General features: G+C 43.8%; 2 protein-coding genes across 3 annotated transcripts; one reads left to right on the top strand and one right to left on the bottom strand.

The window, feature by feature from the left end:
* Nucleotides 1-8,318: 8,318 nt before the first annotated feature.
* Nucleotides 8,319-9,237, bottom strand: LOC108091523 (ubiquitin-60S ribosomal protein L40). Of its 2 annotated transcripts, none has more exons than XM_017190784.2 (2): nt 9,117-9,237; nt 8,319-8,848 (listed from the first exon to the last, which is right to left on the bottom strand). In XM_017190784.2, exon 2 carries the CDS (start codon nt 8,833-8,835, stop codon nt 8,449-8,451), a length of 387 nt encoding a protein of 128 aa, XP_017046273.1. In that variant the 5' UTR covers nt 8,836-8,848; nt 9,117-9,237; the 3' UTR covers nt 8,319-8,448. The 2 variants fall into 2 exon arrangements, with proteins under 2 accessions (XP_017046273.1, XP_017046274.1); XM_017190785.2 differs by having other exon boundaries at nt 8,319-8,843; nt 9,117-9,197.
* Nucleotides 9,238-9,449: 212 nt separating this feature from the next.
* Nucleotides 9,450-11,826, top strand: LOC108091522 (cleft lip and palate transmembrane protein 1). The gene is made up of 2 exons (XM_017190783.2): nt 9,450-9,594; nt 9,672-11,826. The coding sequence occupies exons 1-2, from the start codon at nt 9,553-9,555 to the stop codon at nt 11,580-11,582; spliced, it is 1,953 nt and encodes a 650-aa protein (XP_017046272.1). The 5' UTR covers nt 9,450-9,552; the 3' UTR covers nt 11,583-11,826.

Raw genomic sequence — 11,826 nt, 5'->3', positions numbered from 1 at the left:
TGGGGATGAGGAGCTGGGATAAGGACAGTTCTCCAGGAGCTTATCTGCTCGTGCTTGTCAAAAATTTTGGGGCTGCCCATCCGACTTTTGCTTTAAGAACTCAAACATTTTACCCTTGTACTCTTGCTTGTTCTTTGACCATTTTTCTTGGCCGCCTTTTGTTTTAGTTGGTCGCTTTGTTCTGCTTTGAAGTTTGCTGACTGGTCTTTAAGGACATTGGAAATTGCGGTCAGGACAATTAATTTCCGGTTGAAGAAACTTTGCTTCAGTTTTTTGGCAGCCACACGATGCGATCCCATCCCACTTCCCCGATGGTATTAGGTGGACATTATTATTGAGCGTAAAGCAAAGCAAAACTTTCGTCTTGCTCGACTCTAATCGACCTTGTTCTAGTCTCCCCGGCCCGTTTTCTTTTTTATTTAGAACAAAGAAACTTTTTAGCAAAAGGTGTGGATAAGTCTTAGTTAAAGGCTGGATAGAGAGAGGACTCCAAGACCGCAAAAATTCTTTTAACACAGACTTTTATAAGTTAAAAATCACTTGTCTTAGTTTTAGCGCACGTTGCGTATGCCTAACAAAGCGGCATTGGGTTTTCACGTCTTTATGCATAAGAAAACTTAATATATTTAGAAAAATGCAAACTCTAACTCGATTTTCATTTTGAGTTACGACAATACATTGGGTAGATTTGCGAGGTTTGGCTTGCCTATACATGTTCTTTAATTACTGATGTCGCCGAGTGTGCGCCTAAAGTACACAAAAAGGGGCGCTCCCATGTCCCTTGCAGTCTATCAAACGCATTTACCAACACATTCCCACTACTTAGCATATAAAGGAAAAAGGCTAAAAGTGTCGGGTCCGTTGGACGCCTCTATCATGCCTCTATCAGGACTGCGGAGGGAGTTTATTAATATTTCAGCTCACGTGCACAATCTGCACTTAGAGGACCCTTCGAGGTTTGAATTTTTCACATTTTCGCCAACTCTTGAGATGGTTTCTGCCTAGTCTGTTTGCCCCGCTTTCTATTGGGAATGGAAGCTAGTCGTATACGTAATACGCATAGCACTATTCTTCCTTCTAAGTGCTTAGCTATGTTGTACACGCACTTCCGTGTGTCCATGTGTGTGCAGGGTCAAGCAAACAAGCATTGTTAATGGTAAGGAAGATATTTGCAATGTCCCGACACAATGCGGCCGCAAATATGCTGGCTCCTTGCTGGGGAAGTGCTCCTGAGCAGAATGGGGAAACAAAACAAATTTGAACTGTAAAAAATGGAGGTCCCTTCCGGCTGCTTTCACGGATGCTGCCGCAGGTGCTGTCCTTAGTTGGTGGGTGGGGCCAACTTGACATGTCATCAAAAACACATTAAATGCGTTTTTTACGACCTCGTTTATCCAAACTGTCGTCCACCTGTTAAGCTCAGCGAGGGGGGCGGGAAACGATGCGGAGGCGGAGAAAACCGCCGTCAGGACTATGACCGGAAATTGCCGTTGCGTGGTAATTGAAAAGTTTTTTTCTGCCCTGTGCGCCTCTGAAGCTGTTGGCAACAAAGTGGCATTTCGGTAAATTAGTTATATAATCGTTGTGCTCACCAAGAACCACAGCTTCAACACAAAAAGTTGCAGACGACTTGACAAATTTTAGTTTTTTGTCATGCGAATTTAAGTTTTGTCACTACGAACATTAGCAATTATTTTATTTTCCAACATAAGACACATCGCTATACGGGAGAATGTTGTTAGTGCTCCCAAAAAGTCTAAGTCAGCCCAAACAACTAGACTTGAGCCAAAGCTGATAATAATAGAACTGAACATGATAAATGTGGAAATTCCCAAATTGTACATAGACTTGGGACATCATTTTACTAAGGTTCAATGCAAGGCAATAATAAATTTAGCGACACAACATTCCCCCTCATTCGTCGATCCACCACATAAATGACTTCTAGGTAGACATTTTGTGGGCGCTGCATTTCAGCTTTCACTGCTTTTGTTGCTGCATACTTCTTCCACTGGAGTAATGCCTCAGACTAAGTTAAGTTAATTAAGATAAGTGGCCAGACGCAATTTACGTTTCAAATTTATATAAGCTTGTCCGCCATGTAGTGTACTGTGGTTTTTGCTTGTGAACTTTGCAGTGTCAGGTTGCAGCTGTTTTAAAAGCGGGCCGTGGCAACAAGCATAGGGGACAGAACACAATTCTACGAAGTCCTAAAAAAACCAACGTTGCAAGCTTTTTTTTGGGACCGCCTGACTGCTAATAATTATTGTGTTAAAATTCACGCCTCGTTAGATCGAACTTGTCACTTTATGCCCTAAAGTTGCCCAGTCGGAAACTTTGTCTTTTGCGGCTCTCATTAACTTTCCTAATTAAACGGCTAGCGAGTGGTGGAGGGAGAAAACCAGCTGGTTAGTAGGAGTTCCCCGTCCACTTCCTGATTTTATACCCTTGCAGGGGGTACCCTTGATAACGATCGCCATACTGAATCCTATATCTGTCAAAGATTAAGTGTGCGAATTAACAAACTGGGTTATTTTTGTGCGTTTGGTTAATTAAAAGATTCAGTTTTGACTGCAAGGGTATATAGCCTTCGGCTTGCCGAAGCTAGCTTCCCTTTTGTTTTTATTTAGTTTCGCATTACATCAAAGTCAAATGTGAGTAAGCCCAACTTGCAGCGAGCATTTGAACGAGCTAAGGATTAGGTTATCGCTCAAATGCGTGCAATATAATTATGTGTTGCCTGACATGCTTGCTAAGTACATCACAATGGGATCAGAGGTTGGAGGTCGTTGGATCATGTGCAGTGCCATAGATAACTTAATTTGCACTGTTGCGAAGGTTAGGACAAAAGGAATGTCTATTTGGCTAAATGGCATTGTATCGTGGCTTAGCTTCGCTTGTTTAGTTTTCTTTTCTGAAAAGAAAACTAACTTTTTTACATATGGCAGGGATGGGTGAGATGCACTTATGGCATGAACCTAAATTAAGGGCAGCTAGGGAAGAGCCAATTATTTAGTGTCCCAGCCTGGCAGCTAACACATAGTGGACCTCCACTAGGATGCAGATGGTGGACGGTCCACCTTGGAGCGTTTGCACAAAACTAAAACAATGCAGCTAGCACAGCAAGTTGCGAAACTTTGGGCAAATGTTTGTCGCCTAACTGTGGACATTATTCAGAAATGCATGAAATTTACAAACTTGCGCTGGAACGTCATTCCTCAGGGAGCAATGGTAATCGAAGGGTTGCAGGCTGCTTGGAAGTCCTAGCCGGGAACGGGCACCTCCAATTGGGAAATCGATGAACGCCAGTCGGGGCGCATAATTGCATGAATAATTAGGTGCATAGCTGTAAACAGCGAAGTGGCTGACACATATTACCCGTTCGCCTGCCCCTTCCCCAGCTACTACAAGTGTCGATGGAGCTCGGCACAAAGTGCTAAGAATCAATGAGCCACTTGTCAGGGACATCGGCGAGTCAGTTGACAATTTTCTGGAACATCAATTGGAGGTACAGAGAAAAAAAGTCTACATATAAAGGTAATCTTATCACGCAGTTTAAAAAAAAAAAACAACATACAAGAAAAAAGAGTTGGAAAACCAGTATTAGAAGTAATGTAGAATATAATATTTAATCAAAATCTGAAAAAATACACTTGCTTCTTGAACCAACAACCACAGTCAGACCAGTAGAGCGGGGGCTTTTTTCTATGCTTGGCCCACAATCCTAAAAAATCACATTTGATATGCAGAGCAGTTGTGAGTTACAAAGCATAGGAGCTAGAAGTTTTTACTGCTGTGGGAGATTGGAGGTGAAGCAAGGATGTTCTCAGCCTTTCCGCAAGGGACAAAGCGCACCGTAAATTAGGAATGCGCTTTTAATGCATCGAACTGCATCCATTCTTGCTTTCCCAGAGAAAGTTCCATTGTGCACAAGGACACCTGTGAAGGCTCCCCCTATACATGTATTTTTATACCTTAAATCTGCAAACTGACTATCTGCCAGATTTAATTTATGCAAAAGTAGCACTTTTCAGAGCAGGCCCGCAGCTGGGAAGGTCGACTGCCTTGGCCTGGTCTAACGCAGGAGCAAGGAAGGAGCCCGGAAAGGCAGTTTACTGTCGATACAGATGGTCAAAATTAACAAGTTCCAGCGCATGTCCCTGGTTTCTCTATTTCTCAAGCACCCGTATTTGTGTGTGTTTGGGAGCACAAGCAATTTGTTGCAAACTTTTTTGATGCTGGCTTTTGTTATGCCTCTCTCTGGCTCGAGACTACACCACCACCATCTTCTCGGTCTTGAACCTCTGCAGGAATCTGGAGCGAGTCCAAAGGCAGCTACACTCAAATAAAGTTCCCTCCTGCTGGGAACGATGAAGATGATTACTTAAAACTGTGAAAAAGGAAAACCCAATAAAACAAAATAAATTCAAATAATATTTGGATAAGTTAAACATTTTTTCGGACCCTTCACTTTTTTAATAAAGAAGCTGCCTATAGATCTATAGGGTTTCTGGACGCACATTACCTTCCGTGTTTTTTGGAGATTATCTTTGCTAGCTTTGCAGGAAACTTTTAAAAGATCGTAAATTTCTGTTGTTTTGTAAAATTGATGAAGTAATTTGTTTGGTGATTCGCAAACTTTACGTGTCAATATTTTTAAAATACAGCAAAGTTACCCAAACTGTGCGTACATACACAACAGTCTTGAGGGAGTCAACAGGGACACGACCACTTGAAGTGGGAGGCGAAGAGAGATGGACTGGTCAAAGTCTGTTCTGTCTGGCCAATAAGCCGTTTGCATTTTTAATGACTCGAAATTGTGCAAAGTGCCACAACTCGGTCTGAAAGGAAGCAAACGGAGGTGAAGTGGCAGGAAGGACAGCAAGCCAGAGAGACATTCGAGAATATTTGATTTGAGTTATGCTTTTATCGCTGTGGCACCCCTGACTAAGTTTTTACTTGAGTTTTGGAAAGTGAAAAAAAGTTGCTCGGGGAACTGATTCTATTTACCACCTATACAACAGGTCCTCAGAAACCACATTGCTTAGGAAAATTACTGAAAAGGGTGCAGGGAACTCAGGATGCAAACGTTGGAAAACAGCAAAAGCTCAACAGGAAAAAAAAGTTTACTCTGTTTACCCTCAAATAGTTATAGAAATAATATTGTGGATAATGCAAATAGATTTGGGCTTGTAACTGGGTTAAGCGCTTAACTTAAGTCGGCAGTGCCTTTAAAATGTCAGGATGACTTCGCGCGACCCCGCAGAAAATCAGAATTTTACAATTGGATTGTTTCCACCCACTTGGAGCTAGCGAAGGGCGGCACTTGAGTGTATTTTTATAAAGTATTTATCAAGGAAATCAATATGTCGCCTAACCGATTGCCCATCCCGTCCATATGTACGTACATATCTGTATCTGGGTATCTGCCTACTCCTAGAAGCTTCCGCTCATATCGGGCATATGAAATCGTGAGCATTTACTTCCGGCCATTTATCCGCCCTGCACCCTCCGCACACCCTCCGCACTCCCTACGGACACAATTGAAATTGAATAAAATTACTTTTCATATTATTTGCGATTCAACGAGAGACAGAGACGGCAAATGGTGGTGCCAGAAGTGCTTATCTATGGGAAAATGTTAACTGTATGAGAGCCATAAACTGTAGATATGCAAAGCTCCCGCCATTCTATCGGAAGAAGGCTGAGAATACGTAAAAACAAATAACAATTTTGCGCTCAAAATAGAACACAAACAACACAAAAGACAAAGGGGATGGGATATCGATGGAAGGTGGGGAGCAGAAGTCTGCAGCCAATCTCATTCACATATCTTGGTGGAGGTAGTAAGGGGTAGTAAGAATAAGAAGGCAGCCAAGTATCGATTTATGCATATTAAATTACACGCACTGCCTTTACAGTTCTCGCTCGAATTCGTATACGCACACTGAGAAAAACATGGGGTTTTCTCTTTAAAATAAAAATATACCTAACCCATTGGAGCCCTTCCATTAGGTTGAATTAGAGATTATTTATCTCAAAAGAAGAAAGTGTACATTTATCCAACTAATTATTAGCCCTTCAAGTTTATCAAAAACAATAAATTTGCCCACATTCCACATTATCTTTTGCAATTTAGAAATTCATATTTTTTCGATGACTTTACGCTTTTTATTTATCTGTGTACGCCGAAGCAATTTATATTTCCTTATTGCGTGTGTATTTCTGACATCTCAGTTGAATAGCCTGGACTCGCACTCCTTTCCGCTAGCGCCTTCAAAATCATTACCATTGGGATTTAATACATACTAGCGCCCAATTTATTAACGTTTGCCTGTTTCCCTTATCTGGGATGGTCCTGCCCTGGAACCGTTCTTTTACGTTGGCAGGACACATGGCGAGTCCAAAGAAAGGAAGAAAGCGCTCCGCAAAAGATGCAGTAGCACGGATAAGAGCAAGGCAGAGCAGGCAAACAAATGCCCCAGCAGAGGCAGAAATTTATTTCAAATTGAAAATTCTTTCCGACGGAAAAAATGTTTTACTCCCACTAAGCCAGTGGGTCCGCTCCATCTCAATCCAAATTCCAAGCCGCGGAGTGCATATTTTAGAAAAACTTACTGATGGTTGGAGAAGGTGGAATCACTTTCCTCTGCAGCAAGCGGGAATTGGAAAACTATCCAGGCTCAGAGGAGTTGACTTTGTAGCACCAGCGGCAGTCATAACTCACGCAATCTCCAACAACACATAGAAACAAGGAAGCCGCCAAGGAAGCCTCGAAAAACGTTTAATTTTTAATGAGCACTTTTCGCTATGAAGTGGGTTGAGATGAAAAAAAAAGGGCGGAGACAGTTAGGGTTCAAGTAGTTGTTCCTGCTCGGCAATGCTAATGGTAGCCAGGATCTACACCCAAAACGTTTCCAGTGTCAGACCAGTGGAGGCATCCCGGATGGGGGCATTCGGGTCACTCGAACCCACTCTTAATTATTCTGGTCACATCTGTAATGTAAACTGCGACCGGGCCATAAAAGTTTCTACCCACACAACATCGAAGGCGGAGGCCAACATGATTATTTTTTGGGATTAGAAGACAAAGCTCAAACTTAAAGGGGCGGCGGGTGTCCGCCCTCAAGCGTTGAAAAAATTAAAAACGATATGGCTTCACAGTGATACCGAAATTTGCAAGGTTTTTTCATACTCTACTTTTTTATGGTATCCTATCACAATTACAATTTATACTTTTTGCTACTATGAATATATATATTTTATCAACGAAAAATTTTACCTATTTACAATTATAACACCACATCTAACTTTAAAAAAAAACACTGCGTCAGCTTTTGTGTGACACAGCGATTTAAACTCTGGCCAGCTTAGGCTGCTTTTCCCATCACCTTTCCCTTTATTTTCATTAGGGCCACGGTCATTAACAGTTTACAACTTAATTTGATCCGCTGTTTCATCGTTTGTGCCCTACAGGTAAAAAAGCGCTGTCCAGCACAACCACTATCCCGTTCTCGTCCTGGGACATCTGCCTGGGTCACCCTCATCAGCAATCATAATTATAACTTTTCAGACTTATTTTTAACTACTATTAAATTACTATCTACATTTTATAAAAACGGACGACATACAACTTCATTATGAATAGCAGACGATGGAAAACATCCAAGTCTTTGTATCCACAAGGATACGTATCATTCAGCTTGTCGAATCTACATTCCTTTCTTGCTTTTAATTAATGTTGACCGTAATTAATGCCGAGTCTGCAGCCGTTCTTCGTTCCCCGCATGTTATCAGGAACAGTATGGACCATTAGCAGGTAGCGACAAGAAACCGAGATCCTAGCCTTTGGGTTATAAAGGAATTCATAAAAAAGCTGGTCGTTGGCCCACCAAGTGCTAGAAATGGCCAAGATGGTCAACAAAGTTTGCAATTGGCAGCAAAATTGCCCAATGCGCCGGCAAGTACGCGCCGCTTTTAGCGGTCAATGAAACCAATTAACTGTACTATAAGTGGTTTTGGCTAAAAAGGTCTGCATCCATCCGTGGCCATCCGCAGCCAGAGCTCCAATCCTCTTCTGCCAACTTTCGCAGACCAGACCGCAAGGGTTTCGTGGAGCAGGCATATGGAATATCAATTACTTGCGGTGGCTCGCCCGCTTCCTGGTAGCTAGCAGAACCTGAAAAGTAGCTCAATAACCAGCTCCCATCTCGGAGAGGCCAGCTAACTTCTGTATAAGAGCTTCCTGGAGACTTTGAAACTCGTTCTGCACAGACGAGACCAGAACAAAAACATAACATAAACATACACGGTGTAAATAGCTGTGCCTTGCTAGCAAATACAATACATTTCAAGAGATGTGATTTCACAAAATGTACATATATTTACTTAGATGGTTAACCATGGACTTGTCGATAGAAAGACCAGCTGGGATCGTCGGATCAGCATCTACTTCAACTTCTTCTTGGGGCGCAGATTGTTGGTGTGTCCGCACTTCTTCTTACGGCAGTTGGTGGCACGCGGGTGCAGGCGGGCGTAGCACTTGCGGCAGATCATCTTGTCGCAGTTGTACTTCTGGGCCAGGATTCTCAGCGAGGGCTCAATAATACCACCACGCAGGCGAAGCACCAAGTGGAGGGTCGACTCCTTCTGGATGTTGTAGTCGGACAGGGTGCGTCCATCCTCCAGCTGTTTGCCGGCGAAGATGAGACGCTGCTGATCTGGGGGGATTCCCTCCTTATCCTGAATCTTGGCCTTCACATTCTCGATGGTGTCCGAAGGTTCCACCTCCAAGGTAATGGTCTTGCCGGTAAGGGTTTTAACGAAGATTTGCATGGTGGCGGCTTCGCTGCAAAGCACAATACTGTAGTAAGACCTACTGAGATTTTCAAGAATACTTTGTTCCGAAAGCATCACATTTCTTGTTTGTGTGGCGCGGCTTCGAGGTTAGGTCCGACCCTCTGGCATGTTTCCCATTGTAGGAATGTCAGCTAGGATCTTCAGCCTCGGTTTTACGCATTTCTCATTTACAAACACATCACTTTATTATAGGATAACAGTTTGCTGCCATGCCTTCGGGTTTTTTCACGTATTTTTTCTTTATTTTAGTAACTTACCAGAAGAAACGTGCAACCAAATGCTATTCACAAGAGAAAAGAAAGTGTGCCCGCCGCTTGGCACTTAAAATATACCGCTCAGACTTGAAATAAATACTGAAATTTAAAGGGCACTGGCGTGAGTACACAGGCGATATTTGTCAAGTGTTTGCCTTCATCACTTTGTAAAGAAAACAACGAAAAGGTTACAACAACAGCCATTAAGTTTCAACAAGAAAACCTACTAAATAACATCGGTAAAATATTATCGGCACAATATCGAGTGTCACGAAGTAATATGTGTTGATGGTGTAAAAAGTACATATTTAAAAACCGGATGATTATATTTACTTTCGAGATACGGGCACACTGTTTTCAACTATTTGGGCAACTGGAGCGCAAGACTTGCGGAAAAAGGGAAAAAGGGGATAGCGTGGATTACCTTTAAAAACACAACATGTCGAAAGCAGGTGAAGGGCTGCCCGCAGAGGAGGGAGCGGTAAGTAGTCGGGAATGAATCCAATCTTTGCCCCCCCGACTGCCTGAAATGCCGACCTGGTTTTGTGATTTTTCTAGGTGGTTGCTGGGAACGGGAACGCTGAGCTGGCCAACAAAAATGCGGGCGGCGCTGAAGGTCAGCAGCAGCCCCCTCAAAATCAGCCCACCCGCATGGAGTCATTCTTTGCGATGACTAAGTCCCTGATCCTGCGCGCTCTGATCATCTACTTCGTGAGTTCTTTCTTCCGGCGTCCTGCTCCTGATGCCACCTCACAGGACAAAAGCGTGACCAATGCCGGTCCCAAAATTACGGCGTGGAATTACTTCGAGAATGGAACGAACTTTGACCTGCACGTGTGGTTATCGGAACATCCAGATGTAGTTAACTTTCAGCAGAAGGCGAATCTTCTTTGGCTTCAGGAGGACCTTACTTATGGAGATTGGATCTCAGGCGCCAACGGCGATGGCATCTATACACACAGTCTAAAACTAAAGACAAGTCAGCATCTAATGAACAACGGTAGTGTTTACCTGCATGCATTCGTGACGCGTTCTGGAAAGAGTCCCGATCCCAAATCCCCACACTATGCGACCAACGGGCATATGGGCCACCAGCACCATCAGCTGAACAAGTTTAAGAAGCTGCGCGTCAACCGAAACTATAATCTCCTGGCTAGCGAAAAAGAGAAACTAGAACACGAGCTGAAGCACGCTAATCTTAAGGACACTATTGTCTCCCACTGGCATCCCAATCTCACCGTTAACTTGGTGGTGGACCAAACAAACTGGGCCCAAGGATCGGTGCCGCCGCCACTCGACGAGTACGTGAAGTTCGTTGATGGAGGAAAGACTTATCTGCCCATTGTTTTCGTTAACGATTACTGGAACCTGCAGCGAGAGTACCAACCCATCAATGAAACTACTCCCGAACTTGAGCTTCACCTAACGTTCCAACCGCTTGGCATGTTTAAATGGCAGTTGTATGCCGCCAAGCAGATGAAAAACAAATGGGCCGGCAACATGCTCGGTGAGCTGATGGCCGCCAGCCAGCCGGAGGAGAGCGATGAGGACCAGGACTCTTTGAAGGAAACGCTATTAGACACGAACATATATTTGCTTGGTATAACGGTGGCCGTGTCTATCCTGCACTCGGTGTTCGAGCTGCTGGCCTTCAAAAACGACATCCAGTTTTGGAATAACCGCAAGTCATTAGAAGGACTGTCCGTACGGTCCGTGTTCTTTGGGGTCTTCCAGTCCCTTATCATTCTGCTGTACGTACTGGACAACGAGACGAATTTCATGATTCGCATATCCTGCTTCGTGGGCCTAGGCATCGAGGTGTGGAAGATTCACAAGGTGGTGGACGTAAATTATGACCATGGCCAGAAGCTGCTAGGCGTGTTCCCGCGAATAAGCTTTCAAGACAAGGGCTCCTACTCAGAGAGCTCCACCAAAGACTACGACAAATTGGCCTTTAAGTACCTGGGCTGGGCCTGCTTCCCGCTGCTAGTGGCTTACTTTGTCTACTCCCTCATCTACAACGAGCATAAGGGCTGGTACTCGTTTGTGCTTAATATGCTTTACGGCTACCTGTTGACATTTGGCTTTATCCTAATGACACCGCAGCTGTTCATCAACTACAAACTTAAATCGGTGGCCCACATGCCGTGGCGCATGATGACCTACAAGTTCCTCAATACCTTCATTGACGACATCTTTGCGTTCGTCATAAAGATGCCCACCATGTACCGGCTGGGGTGCTTCCGCGACGACATTATCTTTTTTGTGTTTCTGTACCAGCGCTGGCAGTACCGCGTTGATCTCAAGCGAGTGAATGAGTTCGGTTTCTCTGGCGAGATGGAGCAGCTGCAAGCCACCAAGAAGCTAGAGGGACAAACTCCCAACGGAGCTATCGAGGCTCCTGCATCGGTACCTGCCTCTAACACGTCAACGAACAAAAAGACAGCCGCACAAAAAAAGCAGGACTAGAAGGAGTATCACTATTAGCCACATTATGCAATAGCATTAGAAGACTCGTTAGGGGAAGACGCAATACCCATATACTCCACTCCCAATATGTATGTAATCACTCTCCAGTATACATAGTCAAGTAACCCGCTTGCATCATTCTTAGGGCTAATTGTATGTACGCATGTTTGTGTTTTTGTTTTTTCCGTTCCTTCGCGCTTTTTACAGCAGCGCTGAAAGATCAAATAAATTAAGTGTGAGATGA

The sequence above is a fragment of the Drosophila ficusphila genome, unplaced genomic scaffold (assembly GCF_018152265.1).
Source record: "Drosophila ficusphila isolate 14025-0441.05 unplaced genomic scaffold, ASM1815226v1 contig_412, whole genome shotgun sequence".
Classification (NCBI taxonomy): Eukaryota; Metazoa; Arthropoda; class Insecta; order Diptera; family Drosophilidae; genus Drosophila; species Drosophila ficusphila.
Note: the sequence above shows the minus strand (reverse complement) of the source record. Positions and strands in the feature narration are given on the sequence as shown.